General features: G+C 58.6%; 4 protein-coding genes across 4 annotated transcripts; 3 read left to right on the forward strand and 1 right to left on the reverse strand.

The window, feature by feature from the left end:
- Nucleotides 1-1,251: 1,251 nt before the first annotated feature.
- BESB_002980 (uncharacterized protein) lies at nt 1,252-2,545 on the forward strand (the record flags this gene model as incomplete). The annotated part of the gene is made up of 4 exons (XM_029359053.1): nt 1,252-1,350; nt 1,584-2,134; nt 2,257-2,291; nt 2,394-2,545. 4 exons carry the CDS (start codon nt 1,252-1,254, stop codon nt 2,543-2,545), a joined length of 837 nt encoding a protein of 278 aa, XP_029221966.1.
- A 3,365-nt stretch (nt 2,546-5,910) lies between these two features.
- On the reverse strand, nt 5,911-7,293 carry BESB_002990 (uncharacterized protein; the record flags this gene model as incomplete). The annotated part of the gene is made up of 4 exons (XM_029359054.1): nt 5,911-6,361; nt 6,461-6,514; nt 6,643-6,787; nt 7,254-7,293. 4 exons carry the CDS (start codon nt 7,291-7,293, stop codon nt 5,911-5,913), a joined length of 690 nt encoding a protein of 229 aa, XP_029221967.1.
- A 1,379-nt stretch (nt 7,294-8,672) lies between these two features.
- On the forward strand, nt 8,673-20,408 carry BESB_003000 (nucleoporin autopeptidase; the record flags this gene model as incomplete). The annotated part of the gene is made up of 10 exons (XM_029359055.1): nt 8,673-8,805; nt 9,216-12,616; nt 12,971-15,244; nt 15,518-15,625; nt 16,142-16,732; nt 17,060-17,205; nt 17,848-18,149; nt 18,616-18,863; nt 19,120-19,806; nt 20,166-20,408. 10 exons carry the CDS (start codon nt 8,673-8,675, stop codon nt 20,406-20,408), a joined length of 8,133 nt encoding a protein of 2,710 aa, XP_029221968.1.
- Nucleotides 20,409-20,465: 57 nt separating this feature from the next.
- BESB_003010 (uncharacterized protein) lies at nt 20,466-20,795 on the forward strand (the record flags this gene model as incomplete). The annotated part of the gene is made up of 1 exon (XM_029359056.1): nt 20,466-20,795. One exon carries the CDS (start codon nt 20,466-20,468, stop codon nt 20,793-20,795), a length of 330 nt encoding a protein of 109 aa, XP_029221969.1.
- Between the last annotated feature and the right edge of the window lie 394 nt (nt 20,796-21,189).

The following is a 21,189-nucleotide window of genomic DNA, read 5'->3' on the forward strand; positions in this document are numbered from 1 at the left end:
AGACTAGAAAAGGCGGCGCAGGCCAAAGATTCTGGAGGGCATTCGTCAGCAACGCCGGCAGAGAAATATAAAGAGCAAAGATAGAATGACTAAGGGAACGAACGACAAATTATTTGGAGGTGACAGAAAGTATGCGGTGAAGCAGCTCTGCTTACGCTTGCCCCCTTGCGGCAGACCCGCAACGCCTCAGTGAATATCGCCTCCGACGGCGGTGGCGCATCCAACTTCGTGCGCCGCAATCATCCGCTCCGATATCCGCAGACAACGATCCAAGCCGTCTGCATTTTCTCGCAGGAGTGACGTAGTAGTCACGACTGCTATTAGAGGGGTGTATTGAGCGCGCCTCTCGACTTATGAGGTTGACATGACGCAGCGTCGCAGTTGCTCTGTGCTGAAGACCGCGGAGCCCCCTCAAGTTACCGCGAAAGCCTCTCAGTACTAGGGGGTAGCCTCTTTCAGCAGCATCTGCCAGACCGTGGTCCCCTTGTACTTGGACGCGTGTTCCACAACGGACACAAGAACACAATAAAACCTCTGTGAGCCCAGAAAACCCTATTGAATCCCCGGTGCCGGCCGCGGGCATGCAGAGACAGAACAGGTACATGCGAACATGCATATAACTGCATGGTTGCATGCATTGCACGGGATTGCTCACCTGAAAGCGTGTGGGTGTTTGGTACATGGTTCCTGTTTCTCTCCCTCTTAATACCGCAACAATTATCGAATGAAAGTTTCTTGGCATCATGGCGGCCTCTTCCGACGTTCACCCGCTAGGTGCACGAAATGAGCAATTCATTCGTGCAAGTGAGCACAACCACGGCGCCCGATCGCAGCCAGGAGCGCGATCTACCCCAAACACTGTGGCGCCCATGCGTCCAGCTGATGTGTAGACGCTACTGTATCATGAAGCCACCGGTGGCTGTGCGTTTATGCATGTAGTGCATAAAGATGTGTAACGGTGGGCATCAATCTTGAGCAGACTATTTCCACTCCGCCAGCACGCAGATCGCGGCCATTCTGCGTGGATACGTGAAATAGCGCCATAAAAAGTCCTATATTTACCAGTATCGGACTATATTGCTCTTGATGCGTCACTACTCCTGTGTGCATTCCTGCTCGCAACGTTTGACAGGTTCAGATGCTGACGATGCATCCTCGCAAAGGCGACTGACGCGGGTAGAATGCGCAGAACTCACAACACGCATGCCGGCATGGATCAGAGCGACGCGATATACCCCGACTTCAGAAGAGATGAATGAATTCATGAAATGTTGGGTAAAAGCAGTTGGATATGGCAGTCTCATGGGTTTTTTGGCTGCGACCGCTGTCTCTCGGCGTACGACTGCTTTGGTAAGGAAAAATATACACCGGTGTCCAGCAGATCAGCCAGGTATTTCCAGGGCAGCAACATTTTTGTTGTGGCAGTTCCGCAGGGTTACCACGCTTGTTTTAACGCTGCAAAACGAATATTTGACCACTTTTCTGTGTATCGCTTCAAACCAGAGCGTAGTTTCCGTTGCTCAATGAGTATCAGCGAATGAGGATTCACTACGCGGTGCAGAAAACTCTCTGCATGCCTTCAGGTAACACGGCTGATGAGCTTTGCTATCGGCTCAACAGTTGGTTACTCGAATCTCTTTCCAGTATACCAACGACAACAGTGGGAAAACCTAATGAAGCAACCGAATTCGGAGCTTGGGCGTGCTGCAAGGTCACTCGTTTCGCAATTGCGAATCGACGCGGAACGCGGCGCAGTCTCTTCACACTCTTTTTGGGTTCAGACAGCAGACCGCACCCCCGATATTTCGGCCAGTGATCCGGCAGCAGCTCGCAAAGCAGCATCGACCCATGTGGGGAAAGAATTCGAACCAAGCTCTGCGCCTCCTGGTGGCTCAGGGAAGCCGTCGGAGGCTGACCGAAGCCCTGCTGTTCAGGGGCAAAACCGCCATGCCAGGCAAGCATCTCAGCACGATCCTGAAACGCGCGTGGAGAATGGGTCAGAGGCTCACATTGCTCCTATTGAAGGGGACTGTGGTGATGCGTGTGAAGCGCCAAACGAGTGGCGCATGCCCGACGGCGTGGAGGCTTGGCAACCCGTCAACGTCCCGCAGCAAGCGACAGACAAAAAGGACTCGTAAGCCCGCCGCTCATTACAGGCAGCAAGTGGCAGCAACCGCATGAAACATCCCCTCAATTTGCCATCTCGGTCAAGCGCTTGCCATGTGTGTTAACCATTCCATCTTATTCTTCTCTCAGAGAGGCACAACCAACTTCGGCCCCGTCACTGAAAGGTGAGTGTGGCACGCATGCCCATGGGATGGGGGCGGTGAACGTTTTCCTGCAACCTCACTGCTGCCCCGCATATCTGTGACTTGTGACAATGTGTTTTTCAGCACACGTCTTTACTTATCGAACATGGGACGAAGTTCGGCGTGAAGCGGTACAGGGTCCGCGTCGGTCTAGCACCTGGGATGAGCTGCGGGCTGGCCGCCGAGTTCAGCCGTCGTCGACGACTTCTTCGTCCGCGACGGATCAGCGGTTGTAGGATATGCATGATCGTGGGAGTCACAATTTATATTTCATTGACATTTCGAAAACGTAAATACTTCCTAGTACGGCAAGACCTCCGATAATCCTACTGTCTCTGTAAAAACGGTCCACTATTCAGGACGGCGAGAAAGGAAGTTTAGCGTCTAAATATATAAGCGGTGTGAGTCTGTCCGGAATACCTGGATTGGATCTTGAGTAGAGTTACAAATTAGACCGCTGATATCTGAAAAGGTAACATAGGAAGACGGAACCGTTAGGAAGCGCTAAGTAGTTCAGGAATCGTCCTCCCAAGGAAAAACGCGATCTCCTGTTTCCTGACCGTCATGCTAAGTGCATTGGCATGGCATACTTAAGATGAGAACCCGAATACTGACTCATTCGCTGACCAAATTTCGAGCGTTGCGTTTAATACTACACAGTAAGTGTGTGGAAGCTCTTGATTTCCGTAAGAACTAAAGAAACGGTTGTTCCGAGCAACATCGTGTGTTCCCATATTCGGTACCACCCAAATAATAACCCATCCACTGACTACGTTTCGAGTTATGTAGCGGCTACCGTGGTGGCCCCTGCCTGATTGACACTGGTAGACTTCTGTGAGACGGCATTGGAGATGTGCGGTAACACTGGCCGCCCGGCTATTGGCAATATTATATGACTCTGCAAGGGAGGACTTTCCATTCGGTGCATGGTTGGGATGTGATTGACGCCGCCCGTCGAAGGCGCTGGAATGCCGCGTAGTCAAAATGAAGCAACCCCGACGGGACCATAGATTGGCGTGTCTAGTGCCGCGAATTGATTTATTTTGTCTCCGGCGAAGAGAGGAGTGGTTTTTCTCCCCGACCGAGTGACCTAATTGCGACAGGATCCGCGAATGAGGGCAACCGTGGCGCACCAATACGTAGCAGTGTAAGGCTCGTAATACAAAATGCTTCGCGTGGCAGGGCAGCCATGACATCGCGGAGATGTACCTGTTAGTTCGGTCAGCCGAGCGTCAGTGTGTTTACACAACGTGCGGTATCTACCGTGTTCGGCCTGCCCCTGCCGGCGCATTGTTTCTTGGGGCTCACAGGGTTCGCCTCTTTAAAAAAAAAGCGTTTAATCGCATACGGTTTGATCCAGTGGTTCGCAGGGAGTGCGTGGTTGCTTTTGCGACTTCAGAAGAAGTGCGTAACGGGCTCCTGCGCGATGACCGGCAGCCCTAACGCGACCGACGATCGTCAGTCCCAAACTGCAGCAACTGCGAGTCGCGTATGCAGGCGGCACGAGGTAACGCCCGAATGCAGCTATACGTAGAGCGCCGTGCATGCAAGGTGTGGAGCGCAGTCAGCGACAGTCTGCGTGATACCTTTTTCCGCACAGGCGAAGCCGCAAACAGCAGGGTGTGTGTATGTGCGGCAGGGCAGGTGTGTGTCTTTTGGCGTATACCATGTGACTGTGTTATTTTTCCACAACCCTAGGTTAGATAGGCCCGCGTAGCTGGTCGAGGTTCGTGCGAAGGAAGCGCCATGACTTAGACACCAGTCCAGCCAGAGTGAAGCTTCGCGGGGCCGCCCACGCCCCTACATAGTGGTGTGACTGCTCCCACCGTTCAAAAAATAATCATGATACTTGCGTATACCATGTGCCTGTGTTATGTTTCCACAACCCTCGGTTAGATAGGCCCGCGTAGCTGGTCGAGGTTCGTGCGAAGGAAGCGCCATGGCTTCTTAGACACCAGTCCAGCCTCTGCACACTTCGACACTGGATTGCGGTGATGCGGGGTCAACATGGTTCCCTTCATTGCGTTTCTTCATGGAAGGCTTCAGTACGAAAGCCTGACTTGCCGTGAGAATACGCCAACAGACAATGCGGGTCGCAACTTCAGCAGGACGCCATCACGAAGGCCAAACCCGTGAGCATCCCCCGACCGGGGCCTGCGGCCAATGGCGGGTATCCTTTATGGGTTAAGGTAGCCTGTTATCTGACGCCTATGCAGAGATGCTACTGCATTGGGACTTAGACACATTACTAGATGATGCGTTTATGCTTATACGGGGAAGTTTCGAATGCCGACCCACAACAATTATGACAGGGGGGCGAGTAGACCTTCCAACTGCTGCGGTGCATCTGGTGTGATTGACCCGCATCTGGATCCGTATAATCCTCCACCGGGTTGACTTGTTGCTGCAGGTACGCTACTCTGGGACAGCACCGCGCGTTAGCAAGAGGTCAACCTACCATCCTAGGAGCTGACGGTTGCAGCGCACTAGCTGTTCCTATCACAAACGACGTGTCCACGAAGGGCGGTGCTTTCTAGAAATGCGTTCCGTCTACACACCTCCGGAGGGGATCCAGATGGGAGCACCATGCGTTGACCAGGTGGATTTTGATCGTTGTCGCAGACGTGCTCTCTCTGCCAGTTCCTCTGCAGACGAAAAGTGCTGCCTACACACCGGGGATGTCAGCGGTACCCCGTTACCTTCAAGCTGGGAGACCTGTGTGGGCAGCGGTTGGTGTGTCGAATCTGGTGATTGCCGACGAGGTAATGTCGTTCTACCTGTTTTTTCACTTCGTGTCGGAGGTCCAGCAGCAAGCCACTGATGTCGCTTTTTGACAGCCGGAGCCATCTCGCGGGCTGTACTTTGAGAGCTATGTTTGCCTTTGTGCTTGTAAAGAGACCGGGAAGCTGGGCTGCCTGCTGTGCCTCATACTGTTCAACAGCGTTGCAGAAAGCAATGCCGCGCAATGCTGCGAGAAACGCGATCACTGCTGAGTTGCGGGCAGCCATTTTGTCTAAACAGTGTACGAATTCGTGCGAGATGGCCACATCCTGTAAAGGTTCATTCAGCGGGCGTACGACCAAGCCAGCCCCTGTGCTTTCGTACTACTGTGGTGTCTGTACAACGAAAAGCGTGAGCCGTGAACAGAGTCTGGCCAGTAGAAGACGGCGCAGCTTTGCTTCCATTGCTAACAAACACAGTTTAGCGAGCTGAGTCCGAAAACAACACAAGGTGCGCTGCCGCATCTAATAGTGATTGTGGTTGCAGTTTCATAGACAAGGACGTCTGGAACGGTGGATGCATGAGCAACCTTTTGAAGTGAGAGTCTGTACCAAAGAAGTTCATGTACTTTTCCGCATCAACATTCGCTCCCCACGATAGTTGACACCAAGGTACTTTATTGAAAAGGAAAAAACCTGTTATGACTGGAGAAGTGGACAATCCTGTTTGTTCCGCGGAACAACATGGCCCAGTTACCGACCGCGAGCCACGATTTCCATTACTACAAAAAAAGCGAGACTAATCTGAATGACAATCGACCGTTACGTGCGACACAAACGGCACATTATGTCTGAGCGCCGCGAATTGCACGGACATGCACTTACTCGGAGGCCCTCAGAGCTGCCTCTGCAGCTCTTGCCTGGAGCGCCACGGTGGGTGCCCTCACCACTTCGGTACGTTCCTCCGTTCGATGGAATGGTCGGTACATGATTTTCGTGTACAATCCCTCTTTACGAAAAGGTGCGCCCATGTGCGCATGAGGGTTCATGGCTTCCCGGACGAACGCTTCTCCTTCCCTACGCTGCACCTCCACTCGCTTCTCTGCTAGCTGTCGCAGTCGCTTGGACTGAAGCGCTTCTGCTTTCAGCCGGTCGCAAGGCAGGTGAGTGCCGTCGGGGAGATTGACTTGTGAATGCATCATCACCAGATTCATGTTGCCGACGTGAGCCAGGTAGGGAGTCTCCCAGTAGTAGTAGTCGACTCCAGAACCTTCTGGCAGACACTCGTGGTGTTTATCCGACCGGACAGTCACTTGGTAGTAGTCCTGATGCCTGGAGAATCACACACAAACTCAAACCACCTCTATCCAGCTCTGGGCTGATTATCACTCTCTGACACTAGAAAGTCACTGCAAGGCTACTACTCCTTACCATTGCCACGCCTCTTCTGTCATCATGCGGGTGCCATCGGGGGCAACTCCAGACCTGAGGACAACAGGCAAGATAGCATACACATCCATGGAGATATCAACGGTGTCGCAGAACCAGATGACGCAGGCCTGAGCTCCGCTACGCCGTCGGGCCTGATGACCGAGGCCTGCTACATCACTTACTTCAGCCACGTTCTCATTTCCTCGATGACTTCATCTGGGGACTTGACCGTTTCCCTGATGACGTTGGTGCCCGCATAGTGCAATTCAGGCCCTTCGATATCCGCGGTATTGATTGATTTGAGCGGCAACTCATTCTCAGTTTGGCCTGGTCAAACACCGGACACCGGGTTCGTAAGATAAGGGTTCATAAGATAAGATAAGAGATGTCCCAACGTACTGTGCATGAATGGAGGCCAAATGATGGTTTCTTCATCCAGCACTCCAGAGGCATCGAATGCAACCGAGCGCCGCTCACACACGGGATACTGCAGAGCTCTCTCAAGAATACCAGGAAGTGAGTCATGGAACAAGAAATGAGAAAACATGATACAACTGATTATCCCCCGGGTGATTCTTGATTGAGGCTCTACCATTAATGGGCGTCTCTTCGGAAGCGGGGCCCCGCCCTCTGCGACGGACAAGCGCGGGACTCCTTTTGTACTTGGCGGCCCTAAGGTACGTACATTCACTCTAATCCCCAGTGTGTTACGATACATGAGGGTCACCAGAAACGAACCACCGATGATGTGGCAGTGTCGAAGCACGATAAAAAAGAGGCACACGTGACTCACTCGCGTCGGGGTTCCGGGCCCATTCGCTCTGCTCCGCCATGGTGACGAGAAGTGGGAGATCACTCTCCTTGCAGCTATGAGAAACCGTGCGGTTTAGCACAAACTGTGAACGGATGCAAACCCTGTTAGGAAAGCACGCGCCGGTGGAATGAACTTCGCAACGCAAAAAGGAAGTGAAAAATCTTGAAGTAAAATTTCTGCTCAATAGAGGAGACGGCTCGCCGTCGCTGTAACATTTGTCAACCGTGCTAAGAGCAAGGTTGACCTTGTAACTCTTCCTGGGCCGTCGATGAGCCATGGCTCACTGAGGGTTAGCCAAGCGCGCCGCCGCTCAGGTTCACACTGTGTGCTATCGGCCTAAATTAGGGAAACGGCTGTAACGGGTTGCGCGGGTTCTCGTCGTGAGCGCTCCAATGCCCCGCAAAACTCAAGGAACTAAATGGTACGCCTTCCATGCCGCCTCGTCTATATCACACACTCAATGGGATGCCTGTTTTCGCCTTAGACAAGTTAGGTCGCACTGCTGCGCAGTACCATATTGCTGTTCGTACCAGACAAAGTCATACGGCTTTGTGGTGCCTCTGTGCATCCCTTGCGCGCATGCCCACATGCGACGCCCAACCGAAGAAACGCATGTCGTGTGGTTTTGGAGGGCAGTAGCAATACGTTTCTCACGGGCGTGTACTTCTTGCCGTTTTTAAAAGGACAAAGCGTCGAGCTACATGTGTGAGTCATCCGTCAGCCGCCCGAGGTATTTTGTTGATGAGACACACTAGGAGACTATATCGGTATAAGAGGGCTCACTCCTTTGCTAAGCGTAATCGACCGACCAGCCGAAATCTGAAGTGACCAAAGAAGTGTGTCTTCTTCGGCGGATCTCGCGGTATTCTTTTCCAGCGGCAAAGCGCTCGTTCGCTTGCTCTTTCCAGTCTGATATTCGTAGCTTGCTTTCCTGGGCCGTGAACTTGTCTTTCGCAGTCGATGTATGCAGGCGTGCCAGAGATATCGTGGAAGTTTCCTCCCAAGCTCTCCCGCCGCCCTCTTTTCGTCGCCGACGGATGCACCCCGCACCGGCTAGGCGGTTGCATTACTCGAGGTTGTACATTCTCCTCATGTTTTGTTTCAGTCCCATGTTGTCGTAACTGCATAATCCGGACAGGACAGCGGTGTTTTTTGGATCACTCCGCGAACGATGACCTTCTGAGAACCGAGCCCGCCCGCGACTTGCGTCCGTCGACGCTCTTGCCCGGTTTGGCACGTGTTTCATCATGTAGACACTCGTTGTTTTCTTTTGTCTTTGTGTCGAAGTAAAAGACTTTTTTCTGTGCAAACAATAAAAATTCCGCTTGCTTGTCTGTAGCAGGCTCGGCGCGCCTGCAGTTACCGTGTTTTTCCACTGGCGGCGTTTCTTTCTGAGCGATGTTCTCGTCAAACACGTCCTCGTCCCTCACCGGAGGGGGAGGCCTCTTTGGATCTTCCGGAGGAGGAGGACTTTTTGGTGCGACCGGAGCGCAGCCTCAGCAAAACGGCAGTCTTTTTGGAGGCGGAGGTGGTAAGCTGTGCACAGCCAGGGGATGTTCATATTCTGCTGCATGTGAGAGTGTGGGGGTGCCTCCAGATTCATATGCTGGCCGTGTTTTCAAGTGTCACGCATCTTTTTTGTGTGCATGTACCCTTCTTGCCGGTAGAAAAACATCAACGCAGAATAAACGGAGGGAGCTGTAGTGATAGAAGCACACGATATGGTGTCGAAGCCGTCTTGGCCGTTCGGCGGTTCTTCACGGCCTGTGGCGACACTGGCAGCTGTCGCACACGAAGACTAGAATGTAGCACAGCGTACTGACGTCCTGACACTGGTCATCCATCCTGTCGTCGTTTTAGACTTTCTGTCCGCGCAGGCTCGTCCGCGTATTTCACTTTTTTGTGTGGTTCCGTGTCTTCCTCTCTTTCTCTCCCCGTCAGGCTTCTTATCTCAACCACAGCAGCAGACGGGAAACCGTTTGTTTGGCAATGCAGGGACAATAGGGGCGTCGCTGTTTGGTCAACAACAGACGTCGCAGCCGCAGTCAGGGGGGCTTTTCGGATCTTCGACGACGACTGGAGGCGGGCTGTTTGGCAGCACTCCTCAGCAACAGAGCGGGGGTCTTTTCGGGAGTTCGGTCCTCTCACAGCCTGCGCAGACAACTGCACAAAGCGGAGGAGGCCTCTTTGGGGGCAACGCAGGCACGACTCTTGGCTCGTCGATGACTGGTGGCGGCCTCTTCGGCCAGCAACCTCAGCAGACCGGGGGCCTCTTCGGGTCGTCTACGACACCTGGAACGGCAACCGGCACCACAGGCGGCTTGTTTGGTCAGCAGCAAACAGGAGGGGGGGGTCTCTTTGGCAGCAGCGCTGCGTCTGGAGTCGGAACTGCAGGCGGGTTCGGGACAGGCACGCTGGGCACTGCGGCTCAGCCAGCGTCGGGAGGTCTGTTTGGAAGTCAGCCGCAGGGTGGGAGCCTCTTTGGAGGGGCTGCAACCGGCGGGTTCGGGACGACCGGAACTTCGACAGCAGGAGGGTTTGGCACGTCGGCTTTCGGGGGCGGCGCTGGAGGCTCGATGCTTGGCGCGACCTCCGTGCAACAGCAGCAGCCTTTCCAGCCTCACAAAACTGAAGATGGCTTATTGATGAACATTTGCTATGGCCCGCTCGCGGAAATCTCCCAAGACGAAGAGCGGTGGCGATTCTACCAGCAGCGCGGGGGAGCGGCGGCGGGCATAGGCCAGTCCGCTGGGGGCGGTGCAGGCCTGTTCGGGCAACAGACGACGCCGCAGACCGGAGGCGGCCTCTTTGGAAGTTCAGCGGGCACGACCGGAGGCGGCCTCTTTGGAAACGCTTCCACGACGACGGGCACAGGGCTTCTGGGTTCTTCTACCCAGACCGGTGGGCAGCAGACTGGCGGTCTCTTTGGCACGTCCACCGCTGGCGGCCTGGGGGGCGGCGGCCTCTTTGGATCCTCGACAGTGACTCAGCCTGGGGCCCAACAACAAACCGGCGGCCTCTTTGGAAATGCCGGAACGACCTCGACGACGACGGGGGGCGGCCTTTTCGGAAACAGCACGCTTGGGACGGCGAACCAGGGGACCGGTCTCTTTGGGGCGACGACAACGCCCCAGCAGACGCAGAGCGGAGGCCTTTTCGGCCAGCAGCAGCAGACGGGCACCACCGGAGGGGGGCTCTTTGGCTCTAGCTCCCTGACTGGCACAGCTACAGGCGGCGGGCTCTTTGGCTCCTCCACAACACCGCCGACAGGTGGCCTCTTTGGCTCTACCGCTCAGCAGCCTCAACAGAACGCCGCCGCAGGTCAGACTGGAGGAGGCCTTTTTGGCTCGACGACAACGCCCTCGACAGCAACGGGCCAGTCGACAACCGGCACAGGCCTCTTCGGGGGGCTCGCTTCGGGCACCGGCACCACCGGAGGCGGAGGCCTCTTCGGCTCTGGAGCCACGGGGACAGCAGCGGGCACGACCGGCGGCGGCCTTTTCGGCAACACTCAGCAGCAGCAGACATCCTCCCTGACGGGGGGCGGTCTGTTTGGAAACTCCGGCGGTCTGAAGCTAGGGACGACGGCTGCGGGATCCACGCCAGCCACGGGCACAACTGGCGGCCTCTTCGGAAGCTCCACGACGACGGGCACCTCTGGCGGTACCGGGCTCTTTGGTAGCTCGTTGGGGACATCTGGCGGCGGGCTTTTCGGGAACACGGCAGCGAAGCCAGGAGAGACGGGTGGCCTCTTCGGGGGCGCCGGGACGTCAACCACCACAGGAGGTCTGTTTGGAAACACCACGGGGGCCACGACTTCAGGAGGCCTTCTGGGCTCCACGACCTCCGGGACAGGGACCAGCGCGACGGGAGGTGGAGGCCTCTTCGGCTCGTCCACGACAGGCACAGGTTCTGGGCTCTTTGGAGGCGGAGGCCTCTTTGGCAGTTCTTCGGCAGGTCAGCAGCAGGCTACAACAGGCGGAGGCCTCTTTGGATCCGGTTCTGCAGCAGGAGGCACGGGACTTAGCTTGGGCCAGACAACTCAGACAGGTCTGTTTGGAGCTTTGGGGAACTTGTCTGGCGCCGGGGCGGCGCAAGGAGGCTCCGCCACAGCGGCGGCGGCAGATGCGTACGGCCTAGCCTCGCTCCTGGGAGGTCAAGTCGAGGTCAAGTTGACTCTCTCGGCGCGCCCACTGGAGTCCTCAGCTCAGCAAACAACCCAGATTTTCGCGCCGAGGCTGCAGCTGCTGGATCCCTGCGCAGGTTCAGCAGGGGGCAGCGGCCTCGTGGGAGCGTCTGGCCCGAGTATGTGGCGGTCGTGTGCGCCGGCGCGCCTTTCGCGGGGACGACGGTTTCGGCCGGTGGGGTCAACAGGAGGAGGCCTGGCTGGAAGTTATCTGACGAACGGAGCGTCAAACGCCTCATTTGCACTTCCAGAGGCGTATATTCAGCGTGCGTTCGGGGTTAGTCGCAGCTCGTCCGCGCCTGGTGAGGAGGCCACATCAGCGAGCAACAGCGGCCTTCTGCGCACGCTTGCGGACGGGAGGGTCCCCTCGGGGCCTTCATGGGTCTCGGGGATGTTCGAGAGATCTGCAGCTGAAGCGCTGATGCTGCAGCGATCCAGCAAAGCAAGAACTCTCACTCCGGAGCAAGTCACTCCGTGGTCGGCGACAGCTCTGCGTTTCATGCGCTCGTGTCCGTACCCTGAGCAGGAACTGGTTGAGGCGAATGCACGAACAGCTGCCAACAGAGCCTCGCTCGCCCTTCCCCCAACGTCGAAGTCGGCTCCAGCCGCAGCCGGCAGCTCCGGTTCTCAGGAGGCGGCGTCGCTTCCACCGACATCGGCCTCGTGTCCCGCCGCGGACGGGACTTTCGCGCACGGTGCGTCTGGCGGCGCGCCTGAGATCGCGTCGCCCGCTGCCGGGGGCGCCCAGGGCACTTCGACTGCGCAGAGACAAGCCAATTTGGGACGCGCGCCTGTCCAGACCTTCTCCCTCGCGACTCCAGGAGATTCTCCAGGCACGTCGCCAGATGGTGCAGGATCCGCCGCCGAAAGCGCTTCGGGCGGAAGGGCCGTCGTGAGCGCAGGCGCGTCGTCTACAGGCCTCGACACGCTGATCGCCTGCATGCCCGCTCCCCAGGACTTGCGCCCTGTTCTCACGCGCGCCGACTACGAGAGCGTGCCTTCCATTGAAGTCCTCACGGGGATGACAGAGCAAGAGCTCTCTCGAGTCCAAGATTTCACTATCACGCGCAGGGGATACGGAAGCATTCGCTGGCCCGGATACACGGACCTCAGAGGCATCAACCTCGACGAAGTCGTCAAGATTGAGAAACTGGAAGTAAGCGCGCCGACGGAGCCTGCGCATCTCGTTGAACTCCGCCTTATCATACCCGCCAGAAGTGGTTTTCTGCCGTCGCGACATGGCCCGGGGCGGGATGGAAAGGGGGGGGGGGAGGGAAGGGACGGAAGGGGGGGGTCTACGTGGTGGAAAAAACGTCTGAGTTTAGGCCGACGCTTCCCGTTTACGGGGGCAGGGATTATGTTCGCATTAGATTTCAGCGGTGCCGTTGCTAGGCAAAATAGACACACACACACACACACTAGAACTGCAGATGCTCTGCTGCATCTCGGAAATTTCAGTGGAAGTCTGACTGCGGATTTGTTTTGAACTCTGAGTGCGTTTTGTCTACAGGTGAGCGTGTACGGCAACGACTCTCCGCCGCTCGGGGTCGGGCTCAATAGGAGGGCGATTATAACTCTCAAGAACTGCAAGCCTAAGAGCATGAAGTCCCTCGAGACTCGGGCACTTCAGCGGCCGGAAGACGAGGCGTACCTGCAGGACAAGCAGCGCCAGCACGTGGCGAAGGTGCGGCGCTACACGGAACGCATGGGCGCCAAATTCTTGGATCTCAACCTGGCGACTGGCGAGTGGACTTTCGAGGTTGAGCACTTTAGCACGTACCGCTTTCTCGACGAGGACGACGACGAGAACGACGAGGCCCTTCAAGCGAAACTAGGGCGAGAGGCCGTGTGCGCGGCGTCCTCCCGTCCGCCGCCCTCACACCCAGCTCCTCAGTCGCCCGGCTCACCCAGACAAGACTTGTTGACCTGCGACGGCTCTCCATCGCCGCTTTCCCCCGAGGGGGGAAGCGACGAGCCGAAGGAGGACTCCGCAGGGCCAGACGCGTTCACCTCCGAGCAAAAGTATCTGTCCCGCCTCTACTTCGGCGACCGCGGCGCAAAGGCTGCTGTCTCCGGAGGGATTTTTCGCTACGCAGGCCTGATGAATGCGGCGTTCAGCGGGCGAAAGCATGCTACATCGGACGTCCAAACGAAAGCGGGCACGCGCCTAGAATTTTTTGGCGAACGTCCCGAAGGAGAGCTTGCGGACCGTAAAGCGGGTGGCTTGATCAACGCAGAACTGGCGCTCGCTGCGGGCCTTCAGGGCAAGGCCGACGCGCAGCGAGACGCGAGCCTCAACCCGCAGGCTGGTTCCTTCGGAGGCGACTCCGTGAAGACGGCGACTGCGCGGTCCGTTCTTTCTGAGGCGGGCACTGGAGGCAGCGCATGGAGAATTGGGTCGGCAGCAGGCCGCGACGCCGTTCCTGCCGCCCCTGTGTCCGCGCTCTCCTCGCCTTCCTTCTTGCCCCTTCCGCAGCGCAGGCACTGTCCCTACCCGGTCCGCTGCGCGCCGGTGATTTCGCGCGGCGGCCTCATGGCTCTTCCCGTGCTTGCTCTCCCTGCGGCCTCCGCAGAACCCGCCGTGCTCGCGTCTCCTTCGTGTGCAGTACTCCAGATTGCCCGCGTTTCGCCGCTTCTCTCTCAAGAAGGCTTTGAGGCAGCGCGGGACGCCTCGGCTCCTGCGGTCGCTGCTGCCGGCCGGACACACGCCGCTCAGCAGCAGGAGGCGCGGTGGACAGCCGGGGAAGTCTTGGAGGAGGGCACATTCGCCTCGGAGAGAGAGGAGGCACAGGACGAGAAGGCGTCTCTCGGAGCCGCAGTTCAGCGGTACGTCGAGTCGGGTTCTCGGCAGCCGACGGCCGGCGACTTGGTTTCTTCGGCCTTCCCCGTGGGGGACGCTTTCCCGCTCGGTACGGGCCGCCGCGACGAAGACAGCGCCCACGGCCAAGACGCAGGCTCCAAGGAGCTCCTGAGCACCTCTCGAAACGGCTGCGGAGTGCGTCGCACCGTGTGTGCTGCGGCGATGTCTCAGGTCATCTCCGCCTTCATGCAAGAGCTTGTCAAGGAAGGAGACTTGCGCGAGCAAGCGGGGCAGGTCCCCACGCCCGAGGGATCGGAACAGGGCTCCAAAAATGGCGCACGCAGCAAGACGTGCACGTGGTGGCTTGTGAGCCAGATATGCCGTCCCCCGCAGAACAAGGGAGAGGACGCGGCGCCGTCCTCTCCGCGTCGAGCTCCCCGTAGTGCCCGCGTTGTGCAGCGTCTGCTGGTTCGTTTGCTCGCGTTTTTCCAGCAGCAGAAACGCCTCTACTGCGGACAGGCTTCGGCCTGGGAAGGCCCGCGTCCGGAGGCCTCCTATCTGGCTCCGTATATGCTGCAGACCTGGCAGCTGCTGGTCGCACTCATGCTCTCCAGCCCTGAGAGGGAGGAAGTCCTGTGCGCAGGCGCAGCGTCAAACCTTTTTTCCGGACGCGACATCTCGCCAGAGGCCATCCTCGAGCGCCAGCGCCAAGAGCGCGTCCTGGACTGGCTTCTGGGTGAGGCCGCACGAGAAGTCCGCACGCTGCTGCAGCAGGCCGCTGTCCTTCGCAAGAAGCCGGAGACTCGGAAAGGACGGGAGTCCTCAGGAAGCTGCGACAAACAGAGGGCGGACGGGATGCGCACGCCTGCGCTGTTCAGGCTGGCAGGAGCCGCTGGGAGAGTGGCTCTCGACGCGGCGGTTGCGGTCAGCGGAGACGAAGAAAGGAAGCTCTTGGCTGTCTACCACCTGGCTGCTGCAGGACAGGTACGCCCTTTGCTATCCATGCTCGACAGAGTTCAGGACACGGGAACTCGGGATGCTGCATATGGCCACTTGCCACGAGGAACTATTCCATATTATGTGTTGAGGAAAAACACTGCCGACGCATTTTCTGTCCGTGGACTCCTGCGCCTGTTTCCTTGTCTCCTGCCTCTCTCCCGGTGGTGTGCGCTGACGTTTGTGTGGGAACTGGCAACGCTACTGCGGAGGCCGACGGAGCCCACCCCGGTCTAGACCTCCTGTTATTCCTGCGAGCAGCTCTTCGAGGCCGTCGAGCTCCTCTTAAACAGCGCACCCGGGGCGCCGTTCTATCCGCACTTGGCGCTGTGTCTCGCTGCCCACGTCCAGCAGCAGGTCGGACGCGAGGTAAGCGCGAAGCAGCTCAGGCGCGCGGCCTACCACCACGCGCAGGGCCTCATACTCCGAGGCACGCTTGGATGAAGTGCGTGCTCGGTGTTCCTGCTGAAGCACGATTCCGCAAAGATGTGCTTATATCGACGGATACAGACGTAAACTATGTAAGTATAGGTATGTACGCATGTAGGTACATAGATAAATAAATATATATGTATATGTGGCACTGGCATCGCCACTCCGTCCGTTCGGTTCGAAGACACGCAATGCCTAGGGGCACTCACACGTGATCTTTCGAGTTGCGGGCTTCACACTTGCTTCTCTCCGTTGAGCGACGCACTTAACGCTTGCGTGGCTCGGCATACGTGCACTGTGAGCGTGAAGGGGAAGGCGACAGTTTTTTGTGCGGAGTTGCGTGTTTGCCGTTCTTCGCATGCGCCTCCGGTCGGCTGGCGGTCGCGGCTGCGGGCGAGTTTTTTTGTATTGCGCGTGTGGCTCCAGTTTCCCTGTGTTTTACCGGGATCTCAGTTCCTTTACTACAACTTGTTTCGCTCGACGGCGGCTGCGGGCTTGACTCCCCCCGCGGGCATTGTTCGTCTCTATCGCCTGCTCACTCCGTCGACGTTACAGTCTCACGAACTCCCTTCCACTGGCGCGAGTTCTGCGCAGAAGGACGGCGAGAAGCGAAGAAGGTCCTACTGCTTTTTGTCTCCCAGCAAACGGCGCACTCCCGCGGCGTCTGGCACCTCCGCAGCTCTGGCTTCGCAGGCGAACCTCGAGAGCGAGGAGGGAGAAGAGGAGAGCCGGCAGGCGAGCGCGCACGACGCGCTCGCGCTCGGTCAGGAGCACTTTGTGAGCTGGCGCCACGAGTTGACGGCGAGCCTCGTTTTCAACTCGGCGAGTCCCCTGGAGAGCCCGGCGCGAAGCGTGGGCGGCGCGGCAAAATCCGGCGCAGACAGAGAGAAGGATGGCGCGCAGAAGGCCGCAGAAGAGACACTTAACCCCGCCACCGCGGGAGCCACCGCAAGAGACGCCGGCGACGCCGACGTATTCAAGCGCATTCGAATGGAACTGGTGGCCCCGCCTCAGGCTGGGGATGCGCCCAGGGAACTGCGCCGAGTAAGAAACAAAGGAAGCCGGAGGGGAGACGGCGATGAGCGAACCAGTCGGCCGCACGTTTGCATCTGGCACGCTCCACCGTTATATGCTGAGGCTTTAGTGCCTATTGAACGTTAGAGGCTGTCGGGAGCGAGACCCAGTGTAATTGCATCGCCGCGGCTAGCTCGTGCGTGTCAACGATTGACTCTGTGCCATTAAAAAGGGATTCGTGGAGGCCTGCAGTTTTTCGTCGACAGTCTCGTTGCTTCAGCAGTCTTCGCCTTCCGCAGAGGTGGGGAGGATCGATTCGACAGTCTCTACCCGTCTGCCCGTGCGTTTCATCTCCAGGCTCTGCTGCACTTCGAGCGGCTGCGTCGCTCCCGAGGCCAAGGCGCGCTGCGTCCTGCTTCGCCCGCGCCGCTGTACCGGCAGCAAGAAGCGACCGGCACGGAGGGCGCGAAGGATGTCTTGGATCTCCAGTACAGTCTCCTGCGGTACGCGCCCAGTTGCATGCCCTACTCATGCATTCATTCGCCTGTGGCACTCTATCTATCTGTCTATATGTTTGTCTATTTATCTGTTTGTCTACCTATCTGTTTGTCTGTCTATTTGTCTGTCTGTTTGTCTATCCCTCCGTAGTCCTCGTGTGACTATTAAATCGAGTTCTGTGTGTGTGCGGCAAACAAGGCATCGCAACTCTGTCTTTGCCAGCGTTGTAGATTTTCTGCGCCGGGCCTGCGTGTGCCGACGCTTGTTGGTTTCGCGTGGAGCCTTCACTGTGTCTCAGGGGGTCAGGATGGCAGTTTGCTGCAGCGTGCGGCGAGCGCCGGCGGTGCCGCAGAGAATCAGATAACGCTCCTGCGCGGCGGACGGGGCGACTGTGCCCCGAGGCGCCAAGCCGTCGTCTACGGGCGGGCGACTACTCTGCACATGTGTGCATCTGCAGTTCGCGTCGCTTGGTGGTTTTTGAGATGTTTTTGCTTGGCCAGAACTGGAGCCTTCGTGGAAATCGCGTTTCCTACCGCCACGCCGTCTGTGGCCCCCGACGTCTCGAACTCCACAGTTTCCTTCTGGGTTGCTCGCGGAGGGAGACATGTGAGGAGACTCGGTGCTGTTTGCCTGTGTGGCTTCTTCAGGACGCATGCGGGTCTGGTCCAGCCCTCACTCGCCTTGTTCGACCCCGCGTCGCACACGCCGTACACGCTGGATTTCTTCTTCGCGTGGACTGCAGGCCTCGTCACGGCGCTGCACCACGGCAGCGAGAGAGCGCGGACGGGGGGGACGGAGACTGCGGAGGCGGAAGGCGACGCAGAAGGCCTGGACAGGGACGAGGCGCAGCAGCTGCAGCGACTGACTGTCTCGTTCGCCAACGAGCTCGAATCGCTGCCGCGCTGCTGGCCCTGGGCCTGCGCGGCTCTCCTCTTTGCGCCGTTTCACGGTAAGTGCGTAGAAAGGGGGAGGGGGGGGAGTGGCGAGGGGGCTCTTACGGAAGTCAGTCCGCGGGGAGAAAGGTCGCGAGACACTCGAGATGCGCGGACGAACGGGGCGAGAAGGAAGAAATTTGTGCCGGCGAAACGCGCCGAACTGCGGGCGCGGCCGCAGTCCGTGTGGCTGTCGCGGTGCGGCGCATGTGGCTGACCGTAACCAGCGCGGAGGAGAAAGGTACGACCTTCCTTCTCTGTGCTGGCTCGCCAGAAGGTCGCGTGAGAATGAAGTAGCAGGGCAGCGGGATGCCACGGATGGCGTCGCAGGAGGCCGTTCGATCCGCAGGGGGCCTAGACAGAATTCAAGCGAGAAATCTTGCGCGTATTGGCCGTCGGGAGAGCGATGTACAGTGAACATGTGCGAAAAAAGGAATATATAAATATCTTTGTTTTCATCCACTCGGCGTGGCGCTTTCGCAGATCGGGCCCTGCTGGGCGTGCGCGCGCTGATCAATCGTCACGCGGCGGAGTTCACTTGCGCCGGGTTCGCGGCGTCGGGCGGCGGAGACTCGCAGCAGAGTGCGCGTGGGCTGGAGGTGGAGAAGACGCTGTTTGAGGACAACCGGCAAGAAATTCTGCGCGTCCTCGTCGATGAAATCGGCGTCCCACAGTGGTGGATCGACGAGGCCGACGCCGCCTACGCGCTCAACCAACAGAAATTCATGCAGGTCCGAGACGAGCGCCACAGCAACCACGGCTGAGTCGTACCGCCGATACAGAGAGAGGATATATGCATTTACGAAGACGGAGGCAGAGTCTGAGAGCGATATATCAGGAGGTTTCTGCGATTTGCGTTGGCGTGCCGGCTGCTGTGCCCGTGTCCTGTACCGTCGCCTCGTCCCCCACCCGTCTCTTGCTTGTTTTCCTTTTCCGCCGTGCGACAGAGGGTCGCGTTTTCTCTGGCTTTGCACGTTGGCTTTTCAGGCAGCCTTCCTGTTCTACTGGGCCTGCTTGCGACTTCGTCTGCCGCTGACCCGCGGGTTCCTGGGGTCATCGGTTGCGGCGCCGCTGCGGGCGTCGCTGGCGAGTCTCTGGAGCCCGTCGGGCGCGGTCGAGAGACACCTCCTGCGGCAGGCGGGCCGGGCCCTACTGCAGTGCCTCCCAGGCTTTCTCCTGGCCGTGCTGCTGCAGCAGATGCAGCTCGTGGAGGAGAGGACTCGCGTGTCGCGCATGCGCAGGGCCCTCGAGAAGTGCGAAAGCCTCACGGGCTCGACTCACGCGGGGCCGGCTCGCGCCCTCGCCGAGGAGCTGAGGCTGCATGAGACGGCGCGACGCAGAGACACTCCGGCCCCAGGTGACGCCGGAGAGAGGCCCGCGGAGGCGGCAGGCGGCGTGGGGCGCGTTCCCTCGGTGCGGATTCTGTCAACTGAGACCAAGATGAGTTTGCTGCTCGAGATCCTCGAAGCGGTGCGGACGACTCTGGGCGCGGGTCCCTCGAAGTTGTTTGAAGACGCGCGAGAGGTGACCGTCCGCGAAAACGGAATCGAGAAAGAAATCCTCGCGAGCTGCGCCGTCGGCGCCGAACAAAGGTCAATCCTCCCGGTCGATCTGACGCGTCTCGCGCGCCTGGAGACCGCTCTCCGCTGGCTGATGAAGAGACAGAGAAAGCACGTAAGCGACTTGCGTTTTTGCCGCCGTGCGAGCTGGGCTTGTTCCGCCTTCGCATCCCACTTGCGTCTCGCGTCTGTGGCGGTGAGACTTCCTCGCTGAGGCGCCCAGTGCAACATTCACCTGAACTTGGTTGGAGGACACAGACCCGGGTGCTTGAGCAGTCAGGATATGACACACCTGTGGAGCACTCGCACTGCGAGCTACGCTTTTAGATGGGCTGACGCCCACATTGTCTCCGCGTGTTTGATGCATGGCATAGCGCTCTCGCTTCCTGTCCGTCAGATGCCCTGTGGGATTTGACTGTGGCGTGGGACAGCGCGACTGGGAGTCCACATAGTTCCTGTCTTTTCCTTTTTCAGAGCCGCGAGGACTGGGACGCTGTCTCGCGCAAGATGCCGCCATTCGCGGACAGCGACGAGAGAGCTGCGGACGAAGACTTGTCCGCGCGTCTGCTGCGAGAAGCGGAGCAAGAGACTCAGAGACCGGAGGCTGATCAAACAAACGGCGTGTCGCGGCCGGGCGTCTCTGCTGACGGAGGATCTGGCGAGCACGCATTCTGGATAGCGGTGAGGACTGCGCTTCTTGAGGAGAGCACGGCGTGAGAAGTGTGTAGATAGGGCACACGCGCGCGGGCGAGGAGACGCGCGAGTGAAGCGATCATGGCGCCGACATGCAGCCGGCGGCCCGAGCGGAAGGCGCTCGCCTGCTGCCGCTCGGGGCTGGAGCTGCGATGCGAAGCATCCGAGGCCGACGCGGAGCCCAGACAGGCGCGCCGCGAACCACGCGGCCCAGCGACGGCGAAGTCGGACGCGCGGGGCTTCCGCGTCGCCCGCCCGTTGAAGCCTGAGGCGAGGCAGAGCGGTTGGTCGCTGACGCGGGTCGCTGAGGCGAGGCAGGGCGTCGCGCTCTTGCTGAAGGGACCGACGACGCCCCATGAAACAGCTGAGGCGGCGTGCGTGAGCGTCGCTGCTCTGCCTTTTGAGCCTTGAGGCCTTTCGCAGCCCTTCGCTACCGCCCGCCTCTGGGGGCTGTCTCGCCGCGCGCGCTCTCGCGTCCGCGGGGCATGCATGCGTTTCGCGCAACTTACAGGAAGAGAAGTTATCGTGGAGACTTCGATGCGAAAGTCCTGCACACGTTTTTTCTCAAGAGGTGTTTCCTTGCCTCATCGCACCCCGACTCCTGTGTCGTGTGTGTCGGTGCCACGGGCTGCCGACTACGCCGTTTCACTTTGGCGTTCCTGCTGCGTCTTCTTCGTCTTTTGCCGATCGCGTTTCTCTCGTCCGCAGCAGCGGCGTCCCCCCCCACCCCCCCCCGCCGCCGCCGCCGTATTTCGGCTTACATCGCAGCGACTGACAAACTGCCAAAATCAATATTTACACTCAG

This window comes from Besnoitia besnoiti, chromosome I (genome assembly GCF_002563875.1).
Source record: "Besnoitia besnoiti strain Bb-Ger1 chromosome I, whole genome shotgun sequence".
Taxonomy (NCBI): domain Eukaryota; phylum Apicomplexa; class Conoidasida; order Eucoccidiorida; family Sarcocystidae; genus Besnoitia; species Besnoitia besnoiti.